The sequence below is a fragment of the Mobula birostris genome, chromosome 21 (assembly GCF_030028105.1).
Source record: "Mobula birostris isolate sMobBir1 chromosome 21, sMobBir1.hap1, whole genome shotgun sequence".
Taxonomy (NCBI): Eukaryota; Metazoa; Chordata; class Chondrichthyes; order Myliobatiformes; family Myliobatidae; genus Mobula; species Mobula birostris.
This window is the reverse complement of record NC_092390.1, coordinates 53,487,559-53,509,918: the sequence shown is the minus strand read 5'-3', so window position 1 is coordinate 53,509,918 and position 22,360 is coordinate 53,487,559. Positions and strand designations below refer to the sequence as shown.

Here is a 22,360-nt window from a genome sequence, read left to right as displayed (position 1 = left end):
ATAGATTAATAAGCTTGGGTTTATAGTTTTGACTTGCTTCTCACAGAGCTAAATCAAAACCGTGAAACCCAGCATGTATCATTGAAAACATCCCCAGAACATCCAGAAGTGTTCATTAGACTCAAGGACTTCCACTCTATCAACGTGAAGCATTGAAGGATCTGGTATGAAATCATTGAAGGATCTTCATGCAAATATCAGAATCGGATTTATTATCACAGACATATGTCATGAAATTTGTTGTTTTGCAGTAGCAGTGTAGTGCAAGATATAAAAATTACTATTAGTTACAAAAATAAATAGATAGTACAAAAGATAAATAATAAGTTAGTGTTCATAAGTTCATGAACCATTCAGAAATCTGATGGCGGAGGGAAAGGAGTTCTTCCTGAAGTGTTGAGTGTGGGTCTTCAGGCTCATTTACCTCCCCCTGATGGTAGTAATGCAAAAGAAGGCAAGTCCCAGATAGTGATGGTCTTTAATGATGGGTGCCATCTTCTTGAGTCACCGGCTCTTCAATGTTCTCAGTGGTGTGGAGGGTTGTGTTTGCGATGGAGATGACTCAGTCTGCAACACTCTGCAGCCTCTTTCAGTCCTGTGCATTGGAGGCTCCAGACCTGGCTGTGATGTAACCAGTCAAACTGCTTTCCAACCTACATCTGTTGAATTTTTCAAGTCTTTGGTGACATATTAAATCTCCTCATGAAACGTAGCCTCTGGCATAACATCTTTATGATTGCATTAATGTGTTGAGCCCAGGACAGATCCTCTGAGATATTGACACTCGGGAACTTGAAGCTGTTCATCTCAATGAGGATGTGTGTGTTCTCCTGAATTCCCCTTCTTGAAGTTCACAATCAGTTCCTTGGTCTTGCTGATGATGAGTATGAGGTTGTTATGATACTGCTCATCCAGCTGATGTATCTCACTCTGGTATGACTCATTGCCATCTGAGATTCTGCCAACAACAGTAATGTCATCAGTGAATTTATAGTTGGCCTTTGAGCTGTCTCTAGTCATACAGTCACGAGTGTAGAGAGAGTAGAGCTGTGGGCTAAGCATGCATCCTTAAGGTGGCCCCGTGTTGATTGTCAGTGAAGAGAAGATGTTATTGACAATCTGCACTGACTGTAGTTTCCTGAAGCGGAAGTTCTGGATCCAGTTATGGAGGGAGGTGCAGAGTTCAGGTTTTGAAGCTTGATTAGCAGTGAGGGGATGATGGTTGAACACTGAACTGTAATCTTTAAACAGCAGCCTGCTCGTGTCTCGGTGCTCCAAAGCCAAGTAGAGAGCCAGTGAGATTGTCACTGCTGTAGACCTGTCATGGCGGTAGGCAAATTGCAGCAGGTCCAGGACCTTGCTCTGACGGGAGTTAACTTTAGCCATGATCAACCTCTCAAAGCACTGCATCACTGTAGTTGTGAGTGCGATCGGTTAACAGCTGTTGTGGCAGCTCACCCTGCTCTTCTGAGCGCCATTTGTTTAATGCATTTTTTTAAGCATGTAGGAATTTCCAGATACAGCAGAGAGAAGCTGATGGCCTTGAACACTACAACCAGTTGCTTAGCACAGGTTTTTTTAGTGCCCTACCACGTAAATCATTGGGACTTGACATACCGTGAGGGTTCACCCTCTTAAAGGATGTTCTGATGTTGGATTCCAAGTCAGAGATAACAGGGTCACCAGCTGCTGTGGGGTTTCGCACAGGCGTGGTGTTATTCTCTTTTCAAAGTGTGCATAACCAATTTCCCCCTGGGATCAATGAAGTATGACTATGACTATGACTATAAAGGGTGTTGAACTCATCGGGGAGTGAAACATCACTGACATTTATGCTGTTGGGATTCATCTTATTGGAAGCAGTTGGGTGATGCTTCCCAGGCAACTGCTGCAAAGTTTTTGTCTTACAGAAACCCACCCTACATGATCTTATTGTGTCTTGAAAAGGACGTAGGCTGGGTGAATTGAGGCAAAATATGTGCCTTTACAATACGAAACAAAAACAGAAATGCTGAAAGAAAGCAACTAATCAAACAACACCTGTGGAAAGAGATCTGTTTGTTAACATTACAGGTTGAATATCCTTATTCAGAATTGAAGGAGAGAAAGCAAGTTAGTCAAAGTAACAGAGGAGGAAGAGAAGGGCAATGGATTTAACAAAGAGAATGTCAGGAAGAGGACTGGTTGTCATGTCACCAATATTAGCAACGCACTACACAGACAAAGGAGCTTATCTGTTTATCGTATGGACATCTGTTATTTCACGTGCCGTGTTTTAATTTTTCAAGGCCAAGCTCAGCCCTCTATGGCTTGAGCCATAAGGCCATGACGTAGGAGCAGAACTAGACCATTCGGCCCATCAAGTCTGTTCTGCCTTCCATTATGGCTGATTTATTACTCCTCGCTGAGGCCTGCTAATTGACATTGAAACTCATCCACACTCTACTCCAGATCTCTCTCCCATACAAAAAAATCGCCAATCTATCACTTTAATTACTGAGCTACCTGTTTTCCTTTACACATTCTACTGTGATGGAGTTTAGGAAGCAAAGGCCATTAACAGCTTTAAGTTATTTTGCATCTTTTGATGCCTTGTATTATAGAATTACTTGAACAAAACTTTCATTTACTCACCACATAACACAATGTTAATGCAGCTTACTAGGTGTTATACAATTGCTGGACCATAAACTTCACCTGGCTCAGAGCTACACCAGGAGCTTAATAATCTACCCATGGACAAGTACAAATCTCCACATTTTTCAAGTATTTCTATGTGGTATGTCGTCAGTAATTTCAGCAGAACTAGAGGCAGGCTGCCCAAATCCTACTCTAATTGCTCAGATACTCTTGTATGATTAGAACAGAGGTGAAGAGGAATTTCTTCAGCCAGAGGGTGGTGAATCTGTGGAATTGCCACAGACTGCTGTGCAGGCCAAGTTGCTGAGTATATTTAATGGGGAGGTTAATAGGCTCAATTGGGCCTGGGCCTCAATACTTGTTTGTGCAAGTTGATCCTGCTTTTCCTCAGTTGTAGACCCTAGTCAGTTCAGATTGACAAATCTTCTCCTCTACATCCTCCATCAGCACAGGAACACTACAGGGATGTGTGCTTAGCCCCCTGATCTACTCACTTTACACCTATGACTCTGTGGCTAGTTACAGCTCCAACACCACATACAAGTTTACTGATTGTGGGCTGCATCAAAGGTGGTGATGAATCAGCATACGGGGGGGGATTGAAAATTTGGCTGACTGGTGTAATAACAACTACCTATCACCCAATGTCAGTAAGACCAAGGATCTGATTGTAGCCTTGAAGAGAGGGAAACCAGAGGTCCGTGAGCCAGTAATCATTGAGGATCAGAGGTGGAGAGGGTCAGTAACTTAAAATTCCTGGGTGTCACTATCTCAGGGCCTGTCCTGGACCCATCATATAAATATTTATAGGCCTCCATTAGTCTCGTGAGACCATGGATTTGTGCCTTGGAAGGTTTCCAGGGTGCAGGCCTGGGCAAGGTTGTATGGAAGACCGGCAGTTGCCCATGCTGCAAGTCTCCCCTCTCCACGCCACCGATGTTGTCCAAGGGAAGGGCACTAGAGCCGATACAGCTTGGCACCGGTGTTGTCACAGAGCAATGTGTGGTTAAGTGCCTTGCTCAAAGACACAACATGCTGCCTCAGCTGAAGCTCGAACTAGCGACCTTCAAGTCACTAGACCGATGCCTTAACCACTTGGCCACGTGCCAACGTATAAATATTATTGTGAAGAAAGCTCGACAGCACTTCTACTTCATCAGGATTCTGCGGAGATTTGGTATGTCATCAAAAGCCTTGACAGACTTCTGCAGATATGTGGTGGAAAGTGTGCTGACTGGCTGCATTACAGCCTGGTTTGGGAACACCAAGGCGTTTGAGTGAAACATCCTACAAAGGGTAATGGATTTGGCCCAGTACATCATGGTGAAAGCCCTCCCAACCATTGAGCACAACTAAATGAAATGTTGCTGTAGAGAAGCAGCATCAATCATCAAAGATCTTCACTACCCAGGCCATGCTCTTTTCTCGGTGCTGCCATCGCAGCACCAGGTTCAAGAACAGCCACCACCCCTCAACCATCAGGTTCCTGAACAAAAGGGGACAACTACACTCATTCTTTTTCTGCTATTTCCACAACTGATTATCTCACTTTAAGGACTCTATTAGTGCGGCCACTCCAGTGATGAATATCTGTTATTTGTCAAGTAGGGTGTCCTGCACGATTCTGATTTGATGGAGGCAGACGTGAGAGCACGGAGGAACATCTGGTGAAACTTCTGAGATGCCAGTTTCGCTGCCGCTGCTACTGTGTGATCCAAAATCTCTGGAGCAGAAGGCCCTGAGTCCTCGACTTTGCTTGTTGCTTGGCGGCCGGGACGGGGTCGAAGGTCTCGGCAGAGATGGTGCTCGGTGCCCGGTGTCAGAGGGCTGGTCGGAGGCTCAAAGTTTTCAGACGGACTCAGAGTCGGACTGTGGTCGGGTGCTTCCAGGATGCTGCATCGGCAAGTTTGTGGCGTAGGAGGCTCATGGTAGGGAGAGTTTCTCCCTTCTACCGTCTGCATGAGATGTTGGGGCTTTCGGGACTTTGAGACATTTTTTTTACCGTGCCCATGGTCTGCTCTTTATCAAATTACGGTATTGCTTTGCACTGTTGTAACTATGTTATAATTACGTGGTTTTTGTCAGTTTTGGTCTTGGTCTATCCTGTGTTTCTGTGATATCATACTGGAGGAACATTGTATCATTTCTTAATGCATGCATTTCTAAATGACAATAAACGAGGACTGAGTGTCCTCACAATCTAATCTAATCTAATCTATCTTGATATTTCATACTTGTTTAATTATTTATTGCTATTTATTTATATCTGTATTTGCACAGTTTGTTGTTCTTGATCCTGTTTACAGTTACCGTTCTATAGATTTGCTAGGTATACAGGCAGGAAAAAGGGCTATATGTGTTGACATGTACATACATGATAGCTGCTCCGGCCTATGGTCAGGCCACACTTAGATCCCCTCCAGTTCGCCTACCAGCCCCGACTAGGAGTTGAGGTTGCCATCGTCTTCCTGCTGAACCGTGTCTACGCCCACCTGGACAAGCCAGCGAGCACTGTGAGGGTCATGTTTTTTGATTTCTCCAGTGCATTCAACACCATCCACCCTGCTCCGCTGGGGGAGAAGCTGACAGCGATGCAGGTGGATGTTTCCCTGGTAACATTGATTCTTGATTACCCGACTGGCAGACCACAGTACATGTGCTTGCAACACTGTGTGACCGACAGAGTGATCAGCAGCACTGGGGCTCCACAGGGGACTGTCTTGTCTCCCTTTCTCTTCACCATTTACACCTCGGACTTCAACTACCACACAGAGTCTTGTCATCTTCAGAAGTTTTCGGATGACTCTGCCATAGTTGGATGCATCAGCAAGGGAGATGAGGCTGAGTACAGGGCTATGGTAGGAAATTTTGTCACATGGTGTGAGCAGAATTATCTGCAGCTTAATGTGAAAAAGATTAAGGAGCTGGTGGTAGACCTGAGGAGAACTAAGGTACCGGTGACCCCTGTTTCCATCCGGGGGTCAGTGTGGACATGGTAGAGGATTACAAGTACCTGGGGATATGAATTGACAATAAACTGGACTGGTCAAAGAACACTGAGGCTGTCTACAAGAAGGGCCAGAGCCATCTCTATTTCCTGAGGAGACTGAGGTCCTTTAACATCTGCCGGACGATGCTGAGGATGTCCTACGAGTCTGTGGTGGCCAGTGCTATCATGTTTGCTGTTGTGTGCAGGGGCAGCAGGCTGAGGGTGGTAGACACCAACAGAATCAACAAACTCATTCGTAAGGCCAGTGATGTTGTGGGGATGGAACTGGACTCTGTCACGGTGGTGTCTGAAAAGAGGATGCTGTCTAAGTTGCATGCCATCTTGGTCAATTTCTCCCTTCCACTACAAAATGTACTGGGTGGGCACAGGAGTACATTCAGCCAGAGACTCATCCCACCGGGATGCAGCAGAGAGCGTCATAGGACGTCATTCCTGCCTGTGGCCATCAAACTTTACAACTCCTCCCTTGGAGGGTCAGACATCCTGAGCCAAGAGGCTGGTCCTGGATTTATTTCATAATTTACTAGCATAATTTACATATTACTATTTAACTATTTATGGTTCTATTACTAGTTATTATTTATGGAGCAACTGTAATGAAAACCAATTTCCCCCAGGATTAATAAAGTATGACTATGACTATAATAACTTCTACTTTGAACTTAGAACTTTAAAAGTGGCATAAAGGTCCTGAAGAAGGGTCTCAGCCTGAAACATTGACTGTTTACTCTTTTCAATAGATGCTGCCTGACCTGCTGAGTTCCTCCAGTGGTTTGTGTTTGTGATGTTAGTTATTAGGTTTAGTTGCTACTATAACCTGACCCAAGTGCAAGAGGTTGGTGAGTAAAATGGAAGGGTGTCTGTGTGTGTGTGTGTGTGTGTGTGTGTGTGTGTGTGTGTATATGTGTCTGTGTGTCTGATGAATTGAATGGTCTTCTATTAATGTGGAAACACAGGTAGCTGTGGCATCAGTCACATTATTTTGCAACTATTTGCAATCACTTTTAATGGAAAAGCACCATTCACTGTCACTGTGTGTGACAAGTGACCGAATCTGGCAGAGTTGTTGGAAATGTGGGGGAAACAGGTTACCAGGAAATTTAGGGAGGGAATTGGACTGCTTTGTGAGCAATATAGTCATAACAAAACAGGTCATACTATGACCTGCTGAGTTCCTCCAGCATTTGTGTGTGTTGCAAAGGATATCCAGAAGGACATTAACCCCATCTGTGATTTTTTTTCACTTTCCATTTTAATGTTCATGAGCGCAGCTTACCAGATTTTCACGACACACAGATGAAAGTACTTACTAAGTGAAGCATAGTAGATAATGTCCTGACCTTGTACTCACTTACACATTGCATTGATAATGTGATAAATAATTAACGTACCTCAATCTATTTTTTTCATATTTCTACAATCTACATGCTAAATTGCAGTAGTTTTTTGTTAATTAATGAAACACATGGAACAACTTTGAGTTTTGTTCTTTGTAAAGTGCAGGCATAAATTCTTATTCATTAAAATATCATGAGCCATTAAAGTCATGTTGAAACTGCAGTGGAAGAGGAAAAGAGACTGACTGGTGAGTCATCAACTTAAAGAGTGAGACATTTCGCTCTTTGAACGTGGCATTACTTTTTGCTGCAGAGAATGATATTTCAGTCTCTTTATCAGTAAATCTTGTCATGTTTTTGCAAGGAGTTCAGCACTGCTTATGGTTTGAATAAATATTCTCAGGGTTGTGGTCATTCTTCTGCTCTGAAAATGGAGTCTGCATAATGTACCTTACTTTGAGAAAACCCTCAAGTGAGTTGTACAAGTCATTCCACAGCAAAAATCAAGGCAAAAATGACATAGTCATATAGCTTAGAAGCTAGCCTTTTGGCCCATCTAGTCTGTGTTGCTCATCAAGCACCCATTTAAACCATTATAGCAATCACTTTTTTATTCTCCTGAAATTCTTATAACTTTGCCTAAGATTTTATCATTCACCTACATACATATAGGAGACATTTTATGGTAACCAGTGACTTACGGTTTGTACACCTTTTATGATGTGGGAGCAGACTGGACCACCTGAAGAAAACCCACACAGTCATAGAGGAAACGTCTGGACACCACAGACAGAAACACCCGATCAGAATTGAAGCTAAGCTGAGCTGTACTGGCTGTGCCTCTCTGTTTCCCCTAAGTAAATATTTTCTAAGGAATATTTGTTATTGAACATAGAATATCAAACATAGAACAGTACAGCACAGGAACAGGCCCATTGGCCCATAATGTTGTGCCAAACTAATTAAATTAGTAATCAAATGGCCAACTGAACTGATCGCCTCTGCCCACACAATGTCCATATCCTTCCATTCCTTACATTCATGTGTCAATCTAAACGTCTCTGGTAAGTCTTTAATGTATCTGCCTCTACCACCAGCCCAGGCAGTGCATTTAGGGCAGCCACCACGCTCTGTGTTGCCCCTCACATCTCCCTTAAACTTGCTCCTTCTCACCTTAAGTGTATTAGACATTTCAACCCTGGGAAAAAGATACTGTCTGTCTGCTCTTTCTATGCCCTCCACAATCTTATAAACCGCTATCAAATCTCCCATCAGCCTCTGCTGCTCCAAAGCAAACAACCCAGATTTGTCCAGTTTCTCATTACAGCACACGTCCTTGAATCTAGGCAGCATCCTGGTAAACTTATTCCAGGCCTGGACGTTCTCCCTATAATAGAGCGACCAGAACTGCATGCAATACTCCAGATGCACAGTTTTATAAAACTGCAACATAACTTCGTAACTTTTGAACTCAGTGCCTCCACTAATAAAGACCAGTATGCCATATGCCTTCTTAACAACCTTTTCAACTGTGTAGCCACTTTCAGGAAGCTATGAACTTGGACCCCAAGATCCACCTGCTCGTCAACACTGTTAAGGGTCTTTCCCTTAATGGTTTATTGTCATTTTGCACTTGACCTTGAAGATGTTGTTAGATGCTGGCTATTGAAGTCTACCCATCAATTACACATCAGTGGAATAATGTTAGGCTGGAACATAACTGGTATGATTACCATCATAGGGGTGCCACGGCAGCACCCCTGTGACACTAGCACGACACTGTTACAGCTTGGGGCATCAGACTTCGGAGTTCAGTTCTAGCGTCCTCTGGAGGAAGCTTGTACATCCTTCCAGTGAATGTGTAGATTTCCACTGTGTGCTCCAGTTTCCTCCCACAGTCCAAAGACGTTCCCGTTAGTAGATTACTTGGTCATTGTAAATTGTCCTGTGATTAGATTAGTCAAGTCAAATTTATTTATGTAACACATTTAAAAACAACCCATGTTGACCAAAGTGCTGTACAGATCAGAGCAGATAGCTAAAATTACAAAAACAAGAAACAAAAACATAACCAATAAGGCAAACAGCTTATAGGCACAAGTCAAAAATCAGCCACATCAGGAGGATTCAAACACTAGTGAATAAAAGTAAGTTTTGAGCCTGAATTTAAAAGAGTCGGTGGAGGGGGCAGATCTGATAGGGAGGGGAAAGCTGTTCCACAGTTTAGGGGCTACAATAGCAAAGGCGCGGTCACCCCGAGCTTATGTTTAGATTGCGGGACAGCCAGGAGCTCCAAGTCAGCCGACCTGAGGGACCTGGAAGTAGATATGGAGTTAGAGGGTCTATGATATAAGGGGAGGGGGCAGCCCATTTAGGGCTTTATAAACAAACAGAAGAATCTTAAAATCAATTCTGAACCGTACTGGTAGCCAGTAGAGGGAGACCAGGATGGGAGTAATATGGTCCCTCTTCCGGGCATCTGTCAGGAGCCTGGCTGTAGCATTCTGGACCAGTTGTAGACGGGACAGGGACGACTGACTAATCGCAGTATACAGGGAATTAGAGTAGTCCAAGCGGGAGGATATAAGGATGTGGATGATTTTCTTGAGATCTTTGAAAGAGAGAAACTGCTTCATTTTGGCAATAGTACGAAGCTGGAAAAAACTGGCTTTTACTACTGCATTAACTTGCTTGTCAAACTTAAAAGTGGAATCAGATATCATACCAAGGGATTTAACATGGGGTTTGACAAGGGTGGACAGGTTACCAAGACTGTTGGTAATTACTTTGATGGAGTCAGGGGGGCCAAATAGGACAACTACAGACAATTACACACAATGGTCACTTTATTAGCTACAGGAGTGGAAACCAGTGTGATCTTCTGCTGCTGTAGCCCATTCTATTCTAGATTTCACATGTTGTACATTCAGAGATGCTCTCTGCACACCACTGTTGTAACGTGTGGTTATTCGAGTTACTGTCACTTTCTTGTCAGCTTGAACCGGTGTGGCCATTCTCCTCTGAACTCTCTCATTAATAAGGTACTTTCACCCATAGAATTGCCGCTCACTGGATGCTCTTGTTTTTTGTGCCATTCTCTGTAAACTCTAGAGACTGCGTGAATATCTCAGGAAATCAACAATTTCTGAGCTATTCAAATCATCCCGTGGGGGCACCAACAATAATTTCACAGTCAAAGTCACTTGGATCACATTTCTTCCCCATTCTGACATTTGGTCTGAACAACTACTAAACCTCTTGACCATGTCTTTTATGTACTGAGTTTCTGCCATATGATTGGCTGATCGGATATTTGCATTAACAAGCAGGTGTACCTAATCAAATGGCCACTGAGTGTAAGTTTTGCGAAAGAATAGGAATGTGGCAGATGAAATGTGATACTAAAAAGCTGAATATCTTTCCCACTTGAATAAAAAAATGGACTGTGCTGAATGGGATTGACCTAGGTAAGGGTCAGGGTAAAAAAAAGATTGAAGAGTGATCAATTCTGACTATTGCTGGAGACTTTTTAGCAAGAAATCCAATCAAGACTCTGGATAAGCTATGTCTGTCCAAAGAGATGTGGAATTCATTACCACAGGGTGACCACAAACAAGAGTCTTGAAAAATTTCAATCAATGCACCATTTGCAGCTCCAAAAGAAATATTCAAATTACTTTTTTTTTACTCCTGAATGTACCTTCATTTTATGATTGTTTTTGCTTGTTCTGTTTTGTCATGCAAGATAATTTGCCTTCACTGATTCTACTCATTTTTAAAAAAACTTTTGAGTCTCAAATGGGCGATTATTCTGATCAGACTGTCCTGTTCATCTTTAGTACGCCACACTTAATAAAGCCTTCCAGATCAGATCTAGCCATACTTCTTTTCTCGCCCTGGCATTCTAGATACTCTGAAACAAAGGCCAGCATTTCATCTTGTTTTTGTATCTGTTCATTAACTTGTGATCTATGGTCTTTCTTTAATTACTCTACGATCCTAATAACTCACATTAAAAGATATATTCTAATTTGTCTTTTTGGATTTCTCTCCATACACAGTAACCTATGTATTTGGGTATAAAACCTAGTATTCATATACATAAATTTTAGTGAAATACTGGTGTCCAAACACACCACTGATATATCCTGTCATACACCTTTACAAATGAAGAACCTATCAACCTCCATTTTAAATTACCTTGCCTCCACATCCGCCAGCGGCAATGAATTCCATAGTTTCACCACCCTCTGGCTAAAGAAACTCATCTAGAGAGTGACATTGCTAAACTTAGAATCAGAGGGTGAGCAACTGCTACTGAGAGTGTGTGATGGTGATCAATTCTTTCAATAAGGGGGTGCTAGAACACTTGGCTACTTTCTTGCTCCAAGTTCAGGTAATTTCTGTTCCTTTTTACATACCCTACATTCCTGAAGCGGCTCACACAGTTGTGTTAATGCTGACTTGAGAGTCATCCAGTATTGGGACAGAGACAAGCAGGTATCAGGCCCCAAATTAGCATATGCAAATTGCTGTAAGCCTTCTTCAAGAAAGAATAAAGGATGCTTCTTGTTTGCTCTTATCAAGATGGCTTTTCAGATCAGAGATATCATCTATCTGGAGTCTGATAGGTTATCAAGCACATTTAGTGCGGACCCTAGGTCCATGATGTTACATAATGTTCTCATCTTTCTTACTACTGAGGAGGCCATTTGGCCTCGAGTCCATGCTGATTCACAGAGCATTCCTATTAACTTCCCTGTAACCCATTCTCTTTCACATATCCATCAACTCCACTCTGATTGTCTTCTTTAATTATCAAAAAAATCTTATGCAAGATAATTTTGGTCTTTGCCACAGCAAAGCTAAATGATATAAGGTTGTTTTTATTATAAAAGGCAGACAATTCACCTAAATACAGATATATTTATTTACTTAACTCGTCACTCTGTTTAACCTGTGCCCACCAGCGCCTTTACTTCCTGAGGAAGCTAAGGAAATTTGGCCTGTCCCCTAAAACCCTCACTAATTTTTATAGGTGCACTGTAGAAAGCATTCTTCTGGGGTGCATCACAACCTGGTATAGAAGTTGTCCTGTCCAAGACCGGAAGAAGCTGCAGAATATCGTGAACTCAGCCCAGCACATCACACAAACCAATCTTCCATCCTTGGACTCACTTTACACCGCATGCTGTCGGAGCAGTGCTGCCAGGATAATCAAGGACATGACCAACCCAGCCATCACACTTTTTGTCCCTCTTCCCTCCGGGAGAAGGCTCAGGAGCTTGAAGACACGTACGGCCAGATTTGGGAACAGCTTCTTTCCAACTGTGATAAGACTGCTGAACGGATCCTGACCCAGATCTGGGCCGTACCCTCCAAATATCCAGACCTGCCTCTCGGTTTTTTTGCACTACCTTGTTTTCCCTTTTCTATTTTCTATTTATGATTTATAATTTAAAATGTTAATATTTACTATCAATTTGTACCCCAGGGAGCACGAAGAGCAGAATCAAATATTGCTGTGACGATTGTATGCTGTAGTATCAATTGTTTGGCGACAATAAAAATATAAAGTACTTAGATCTCTGATGAGCATATCCTTATCCCAGAACTCTTTCAATGATTTTTGGCTGGGAATTTTTTTTTGTGCAAGGAAATTGATGGACTGATGAAGAAAGTTCTCCCATAAGTTAAATAAAGAACCAAGTTCTGAACGTTCCGACAACATGTCAATAGATTGTTCCTTCATTGAAATATATCAGCCCACAGCAGGAACAAAGCAGTTCTTACCAGGAAGAGAACTGATACTGCAAAAAAAAGCATAAATGGGAATGCAAATTTATTTCCACAGCAGTTTAATAAAGAGCAGACAAGTTTCATTTTAGCTTCAACATAAGTTCTTCTTTATGCTTGTTATTATAAATATTCTGACATCATTGTACAATAATTTTGCTGGCTCATCATTGCAAACCAGCATGTTAAGTTTGTCAGAGTTCCAGGAAACATAATGAAACTAGTCAGAAACATGTAGAGCAGGGATTTGCAACCCTTTTTTTATGCCGTGGACCCCTACCATTAACCGAGGAGTTTGCGGACCCCAGGTTGGGAACCTTTGATGTAGAGGTACCTGGGACCAATTTACAATACAGAGTTATTTAGATGGGTTCTTCAACCGAACATGTTTATGCTGGTCTTTTGGCCCATTTACACTTGTCAAATGCCTTACTAAGGTCTGTAAAAACCTTTGTCTACCATTCTGTCTTCATTAGTTTTCTTAGTTATGACTTCAAATAATACAGTCAAATTAGTGAGGCAGGATACACACACCCCCACCCACCTACCACTTCCGATCTGCCTCCACATAAAGCTTATTCCTTCGAGTTTTTTTCAATAATTTCCCTACCATTGACGTGAGGCTCACTGGCCTGTGGTTACCCGGCAGGTGTCCAATATCTCACCACTGTCTGTGTGAATAAGTTACCACCACCCCCCTTCCCCACACCTCAGGCCCCTTTGAAGCAATTGATCTCTAACCTAAGCCTATGTCCCTGCCCTGGGAAAAGTTTTGGACTCCCCTGCCCTGGGGAAAAGTGTTACTGTATCTGTGCCTCTCATAATTTTAAATGTTTCTATAAGCTCACCCTTTCATTCTCCTCCATTCTAAGGAATGAAGACCTTACCTGGCCAACCTCCTCCTATAACTCAGGTCCTGACAACATCCTCATAAATCGTTTCTGCATTCTTTCCAGTTCAACCATGTTGTTCCTGTGACAGGGTGAACAAAACTGTACAGAGTTTTCCAAGTACGGCTTTACCAATGACTTGTACAAGTGCAACATAATATCCCAACTCCTATACTCAGTCAACACACATAAAAGTTGCTGGTGAATGCAGCAGGCCAGGCAGCATCTCTAGGAAGAAGTACAGTTGACGTTTTGGGCTGAGACCCTTCGAGTGCCCTAATCGATGAAGACTAGCATGCTAAACTCCTCTATCACTATCCTATCTACTTTACCTTCCCGACCGGCCTACCATGCAGGTCTTTATTGAATACCTTGCTAAGGTCCAAAAATGTAAATCCAATCCCCTACCTTTTTGGTTAGTTCTTCAAAAACTCTGAACAGTTTGTTAGGCATAACTTCCCATGCACAAAGACAGTCTGACTTCTAATCAGACCCTGTCTATCCAAATGCTGGTAGATTTTTTTCCTCAGAATTCCCTCTTGTAACTTCACCATTACTGAGCGGCCTGTCGTTCCCTGCCTTACCCTTGCTACTCTTCTTAAGCAGTGAAACAGCATTACCCACCTTCCAGTCTTTGGAAGTTTCACCACTGGGTGACGTTGAAGAAAGTATACTTAGTGTCCACTTTATCTGATACACTTGCACACCTATTTGTGAATGCAAATATCTTATCAATCATGTGACAGCAACTCAAAGCATAAAAGCATACAGACATGGTCAAGGGGTTCATTTGTTGTTCTGGCTAAACATCAGAATGGGGAAGAAATGTGATCAAAGTGACTTTGAGTATGGAATGATTTTGGTGCCAGATGGGGTGGTTTGAGTATCTCAGAAGCTGCTAAAGTCCTGGGATTTTCTCACACAACTGTCACTGAAGTTTTCAGAGTGGTGCAAAAAACAAAATATATCCAGTGACCCGCAGTTGTGTGTGCAAAAACACTTTGTTAATAAGAGGAGTCAGAAGAAAATGGTCAGACTGGTTCAAGCTGACAGGAAAGGACAGTAACTCAAATAACCATGCGTACCAACAGTGGTGTGCAGTAGAGCATCTCTGAATGCACAACATGCCCAACCTTGAGGTGGATGGGTTACAGCAGAAGATGACCACACTGGGTTCCACTTCCATACCTAATAAAATGGCCATTGAATATATATCTGTGAGGGCCTCCACAGCTTCTTCTCTAGCATTCAAGAAAATCATAGCATACACTCACTCAAGTCCTGGAGATTTATCCAACTTAATGTACTGTAAGGCTGCAAGTACCTCCTTCCTGGTAAGATGAATGTCCTCCAGTACACCTCCATTTGTTTCCTTTATGTCTTGATCAATCATGACTTTTTCCTCATAAACACTGAAGAGAAAGCTCTTGATTAAAATCCCACCTTTCTTCTGCAGCTCAAGACTTAGGTGGCACTGCTAATCTCTGAGGGGGCTTGATTTTCCTGTTAAGAGCATTCTTAATCTTTTTGTAGTATTCAAGGGATTCACTCAGTCCTGACCTCCTAAATCCGATATATGCACCCTTCTTTTTATTGACAAGTGACTCATATCTCTTGTCGACCAAGGTTCCCTAAGCTTGCCAGGTTTACCTTTCACTCTAACAGGAACATACTGCTTCTAGACTCCTGATATCACACTCTAAAAAGCCTTCCACCTCTCATTTGTTCCTTGCCTTTGAAACTGGCTCACCCATTTGATCTCTGTTAGATCCTATCTATATTCCCCTAATTCATTGGGAGTTGTTGAACGTTCCTCTGGTGAAGGTACCTCCATTGTGCTATTTGGTAGATAATGCTAGATTTTAGACTCAACAATGATTGTAAAATGACATTTATCTGAAGATTTGCAAAAAGGAATTGAACACTTTGCAGGTATCAGCAAACATCCACATCCAATTTTAAAAGGCAACGATAAATCTGGTGAATTTGGTTGGGCTGAAGAACTCCTGCAGCAACTTACTAGAGCTGAGATGTTTGCTATGCAAAATCCCTATATAGCAGGCATAATTCCAGCAAATGAAACTTCCTCTGCTTTGCAATGATTTCAATCTGACCTGGGCCCTGATGTTACATTTAGTTAAATGCTTTCCTTTCCCTGCACACTGCACAAAATGCCTGTGGAATTCAGATGTTTGGTCCATTTTTTGGCCAAAGCTCTAATGAAGTATGCAAATAAATGAACCTGGCAAAAGCCAGAACAAGCATCAGAAAACAATGCCACTTGATAGCACTATCTTTCTATGATGATTGAAGGTAGGTTAATGAAGCCGTAATTGGCCAATCTAGATTACTCTATTTCCTTTGTGTATCAATATACCTGAGGATTAACCTGGGAAAGTACCAATGGTGCATGTTTACTGGAACTACTTAACAGGTACAGCATTAGCCTTCAGCAGCAAAACTGGGATGTGTCAGGACCTATGCCTTGCTTTTAGAGAAAGGGAAGATTAACTTTATTTGCCACGTGTACATCGAAACATAAAGTGAAATGTGTCAGACACAAAATGCTGGAGGAAATCAGCAGGCCAGGCAGCATTGCTAGAAAAGAGTATACAGTGGATGATTCATGCTGAGACTGTTCTTCTTGTGTTGTTTGCTCTTTTCTGGCCTGCTGAGTTCCTCCAGCATTTTGTGTGTGTTGCTTGGATTTCCAGCATCTGCAGATTTTCTTGTGTTCATGAAATGTACCGTTTGTGTCAAATCAAGCCAGTGAAAATTTTGTTGGGGCAGTCCGCGGGTGTTGCCATGTTTACAGCAGTGTGTATGTAAGTTGTCCATCGATTTTGACAATGACAAGACCAACTTGTGCAGAAAGCTTTTGAGGTGGAAAAGCCTTTGTGCTGTGGCAGTTCCACTCTCTTGACCTCAGAAACCCTATTCCAGTGGTTACGAGCGATCTTCACAACTGGAGATCTCCTTGGTTGCACTGGATGACCATGACGTCTCTAGTGCCTTGCCATGCCACCAAAATAGTATACCCACAACTTATTAACCCTAACTTGTATATCTTTGGAATATGGGAGGAAACCCACATGGTCACGAGGACAATGTACTAATTCCTTACAGAAAGCACAGTGGGTGGGGGCGAAATCAAACCCTGATTAGTGATCGCTGGCACTGTTTGCTAACTGCTATGCTAGTGTGCTGCCCTGATTCGTATCATCACCCATACAATGTCAGAATTGTATGTAAACACTAGGTACAGTTAAAATGTCTGAATTTCAACTGTCTGCTAAATAGTCTAGGGTCAACCGTGAAGAATGACCAGATAGCACAGGAATCACTTCAATAAAACTAAGCTAGAGTGAGGTAAATAAGAAGAAAAGTTTAAAAAAAGTATCTCTCAATATATTGCTTTCATTGACAGGACTTCCAACTTGCTAACAGAAAATGATACCCTCTCAAATCGATAACTGGAATGTATTTTATTTCTTCTCACATCATGTTCAGCATCATCACCATTCTGTGCTGTGTATATTGACATGGGCAATCACGGTCTTAACCATGATCATGATTGTTCTTAGCAAGTTTTTCTACAGAAACAATTTTGGTTTGCCATTGCTTTCTTCTGGGCAGTATCTTGACAAGACGGGTGACCCCAGCCATTATCAATACTCTTCAGAGATTGTCTGCCTGGTGTCAATAGTTGCATAACCAGACTTGTGATGTGCACCAACTGCTCATACCACCATCCACTGCCTACTCCCTTGGCCTCACATGACCCTGACTGGGGGGTTAAGCAGGTGCTACATCTTGCCCAAGGGTGACCTGCAAGTTAGTGGATTAAAAGAGTGCCTCACACCTCCTTTGGTAGAGATGCATTTCCACCCCGCCAACCACCACATCATGTTACTGTGCATTAATTAATACATGCCCTGTATCTTGCAAATATAATTGTGACAAACTGCTAAATAGTCATAGTCATACTTTATTGATCCCGGGGGAAATTGGTTTTTGTTACAGTTGCACCATAAATAATAAATAGTAATAGAACGATAAATAGTTAAATAGTAGTATGTAACTTATGCCAGTAAATTATGAAATAAGTCCAGGACCAGCCTATTGGCTCAGGGTGTCTGACCCTCCAAGGGAGGAGTTGTAAAGTTTGATGGCCACAGGCAGGAATGACTTCCTATGACTCTCTCTGCTGCATCTCGGTGGAATGAGTCTCTGACTGAATGTACTCCTGTGCCCATCCAGTACATTGACCAAGATGGCATGCAACTTAGACAGTATCCTCTTTCAGACACCACGATGAGAGAGTCCAGTTCCATCCCCACAACATCACTGGCCTTACGAATGAGTTTGTTGATTCTGTTGGTGTCTGCCACCCTCAGCCTGCTGCTCCAGCACACAACAGCAAACATGATAGCACAGGCCACCACAGACTCGTAGAACATGCTCAGCATCGTCCGGTAGATGTTAAAGGACCTCAGTCTCCTCAGGAAATAGAGACAGCTCTGACCCTTCTTGTAGACAGCCTCAGTGTTCTTAGACCAGTCCAGTTTATTGTCAATTCGTATCCCCAGGTATTTGTAATCCTCCACCATGTCTACACTGACCACCTGGATGGAAACGGGTCACCGGTACCTTAGCTCTCCTCAGGTCTACCACCAGCTCCTTATTCTTTTTCACATTAAGCTGCAGATAATTCTGCTCATACCATGTGACAAAGTTTCCTACCGTAGCCCTGTACTCAGCCTCATCTCCCTTGCTGATGTATCCGACTATGGCAGAGTCATCTGAAAACTTCTGAAGGTGACAAGACTCTGTGCAGTAGTTGAAGTCCGAGGTGTAAATGATGAAGAGAAAGGGAGACAAGACAGTCCCCTGATGTACAATTCTGGAGGAACTCAGCAGGTTAGGCAGCATCTATGAAAATGAACAGTCAACATTTCAGACCGAGACCCTTCATGATGATCAATGTACAATAGATAATGTATTTATTTACTGAGTAACTTTGTTATTCATATTATCCTATACTTAATGATGGGTGTGTGTCTCTTGAATATTTTTAATTTAATTTTCCTTAATAAGCACTGAGTTTCCACATAGTGGACTGTATGGAATTTCATTATGCTCTGGAGTATTAAGTAAATTGATGTTGTAAAACCCAAAAAATTTAAATGTTTATCAGGGAACAATAAAATAGTATTCCACTGGTAGTGTAAAATATTCATTGTCATAGATATTTTAAGCTACAACGTCCTGTTTATAGGCTCTTTCATCTGTTTCCTCAATGAATTCCCTTGTTTCCTTCTAAAACATCCAATATAGGTTTTGTAGATTCAATTTGTATTCGATCTCACATCATTTCAGTTTCTTGACCTTTTAGAATATTTGCTTATATGTGTATTATATTCTCTCAAAATTTTTCAAATACCTGACTATTTCATTATCCAATGTTAGTGACTATGGACATACTGCAGAATTAGCACTGAACTGTGATCTGCAAAACCCTTCAAATGTTTTGATGATTATTGTCTTTTTGCTTTGGGACATATAATGTGTTACTTACTGTATGTATACTGTATATGCAGTATATTAATATATATGACAACGTATAGGAGAATGGGACCTAGAGGGTAGGGATAGGAAGGTGAGAAGAGGTGAAAGGTCAGAGTGGGGAATAGAGGGAGGAAATTTTTTTACCAGAGGGAAAAATTGATATTCATGCCATCAGGTTGATGGCTACCCAGACAGAATATAAGGTGTTGCTACTCCACTCTGAGAGTGACCTCATCTTGACACAAGAGGAAGCCATGGACTGACATGTCAGATTGGGAATGGGAAGAGGAAGTCTTCCCTTTCTCCTGTGGTCCACTCTCCTCTCCTATCAGATTCCTTCTTCTCTTGCCCATGACCTTTCTCACCCATCACCTACCAGCTAGCCTCATTCCCCATCCCCCTTCCTTCTCAGAGCTGACGAAGGGTCTCGGTCTGAAATGTTGACTGTTTATTCATTTCCATAGATGCTGCCTAACCTGCTGGATTCCTCCAGAATTTGTGTGTGTGTGTGTAGATATATACAGATACCTGGTGTGAAAAATAGTTTACTTTAGTAAAGGAGACCTTTTAAGCTTAGAATGTGGAGAAGCTTATGGAACAATAGTTTAACCTGGAAAAGTAGTGTAATGGTTACTTACACAAACAGCAAAATGCTTGTATCTCCTTAAGATTCCTTTTGTTTGCATGTACACATTAAAATTGCACGTTTTGGTGGAGATCTGGAGAAAGGTTGAGAACACAGCCTTGCTTGAGACTAGCCTTCACTGAGATCCATTTTGTTGTGGACCTGTTGATGAGTATCATGGGTTGCGTACCATCATGGAGTAAGTGTTGATTGGAGGTGAATTGCTGTGGTAAACCAAGTGTGAGGAGTGTGTTTCATAGTCCCTCCCAATTGATGCAGTCAATGACTAGTGAAGTCAAAGAAGGCAAGGTATAGTGGCTGGTGCAGCTGCTTCCATTTCCTTGTAGTTATCACATGGTAACGATTATACCCACTGTGCTTCTAGATAGATGGATCCCACATTGTAATTTGGGCAGCAGCTGTTCAACCACAGGGAGGAAGTGGTTGATGATAACTTTTCCTGTGGCAGACAGCATCTATGTAATTACTATAGTCAGACTCGTCTCCTTTCTTGAAGATTATAATGATAATTGTATCCCTGAGATTCCCTGGGATAGCCACCTTTTTCCTGATGTGGATGATGAGATTTGTAACTGAAGTTCTTCATTGTGGAATTTTAGGATTTCAGCGGGAATGCCGTCTGCTCCTGAGATCTTGTTACTTTTGGGCTAGGATTTGACCTCTTGTCTTCTTGTTAGTCAGAGTTGGCAGCAAAGTGGCTGAAAAAAGGTTACTGTGAGATGGAGTCCAGAGCAGGCAGGTCAAGGACAGAGATGTGGTTGAGGAGGTCTTCGAAGTGCTCTTCCCTGTTTCTTTGATTAATTTTTCTCTACTCTCAGTAAAATGAAGCTTTTGGTGTTTGGGCTACAGATATGGCTTACAGAAGAAACTGTACTTTAAATGGCTGAACCTCCTACATTCTCTCCACCCCCCATAGATTCTTTATATCTACATCTCTTATAATTTTATATTCCACGCTTAAATCTCTCTCATTTTTCATAGTTCAAAAAAATCGATCTGTGATGAATATGCCTGCTGTTAGCTATCTCGTCAGTCTAAGCAATATCCTCATAAATCTTCTTGCATTTATTATCTCTCATGCAGTCACCGTTTCCCCATGATGAAATAACCAAAATTGTAGAAGTAGTCTAAAAGTGATATATGGTTTATACAGTTCCAGCATAACCCTTCTGCTCTGGTGTCTTGTGTGTCTATTTGTCTATATCACCTCAGTAATAGAGGCAAATAGACATGCAGTGTAATATCCCTATGAACTTCGATGCCTCTTAGTATCTCACCAGTTATTGTACGTTCCTCGGCCTCATTTGTCCTTCTTTGATATGATAATTAAATTAGTCACTTTTGTGCTCTCAAAAGTTATGGCTGTATTGCTCACAGAACGGTCCCATTCCTTCCCTAATTTTCCTGGTAACCTATTTCCCCCACATTTCCAACAACTCCCCCAGATTCTGCTACTTGTCTACACAACAGTGACAGTGAATGGTGTTTTTCCATTAAAAGTGATTGTAAATGGTTACAAAATAATGTGACTGATGACATAGCTACCTGTGTTTCAACATTTCCTTGTAACTTAGAAGACCATTCAAGTCCAAAGCAATTTGATCAATCCCTGTAACATAACATAGTCCCTTACATATATACATAACACTTCCATTTTACTCACCACCCTTCTACATTTGCAGCAAGTTACAGTAGCAAATAAACCAAATAACTAACATCACACACACAAAATGCTGGAGGAACTCAACAGGTCAGGCAGCATCTATGGAAAAGAATAAACAGTCGATGTTTTGGGCCAAGAGCCTTCTTCAGGACCTGAAACGTCAACTGTTTATTCTTTCCCATAGATGCTAACAACTAACATGTCTTTGGGATGTGGAAAGAAACCAGGGCAAATGGGAGGGAATGTGCAAACTCCGCACAGAAGTATGACTCTGGCAAATTTTGTGACTGGCTCTACTTCAGGTATGACCACTGTGATGCCGGCTAACTGCAATGCACCTTCATAACACAGGAATTTTCTCTAAGGAAATTATTCCTATTCAGAGCTAGTAAAGTGTTTTGACTCAGCGTTAAGAGGAGCTTGGTTATTAATATTTGTTCTGCTCCCTCTTCATCAGCTCGACAGATTGAAGAACTACAGCAGATCAATCTGTTGCCACAGACCATTTTGTTGCAAGTTGTCACCAACAACTATTATGCAGTGAGTCAATATATTGATTATCAAAAAATAATCATAGTAAGGCATGGTTCAAAGCTTTAGGCTGGTCATGAGTATGAACACAAATACTATATATGTAGATAATTGTCCTGAAGGTAGGAAATTGAGCTATAGAGAGCAAAGTGATTTAAGTACTTACGTAAATAAATCACAGAAACCTAGTGCAAATTAGAAAAAAATGTAATTAAAAAGATGAATAAAAGATTGGCTTTTAGTCTCTTGGAAATCAAAAGTCAAAATTCTGTATTAGTT

General features: G+C 41.8%; 1 protein-coding gene across 1 annotated transcript in view; it reads left to right on the top strand.

Annotated features, from left to right (window-relative positions):
* The window catches only part of btbd16 (BTB (POZ) domain containing 16), a 126,574-nt gene that overhangs the window by 64,431 nt on the left and 39,783 nt on the right, over nt 1-22,360 (top strand). The window contains exon 13 of the mRNA XM_072239790.1: nt 22,008-22,090. Within this exon, the coding sequence (XP_072095891.1) occupies nt 22,008-22,090 (83 nt within the window). The remainder of the gene's footprint in view (nt 1-22,007; nt 22,091-22,360) is intronic.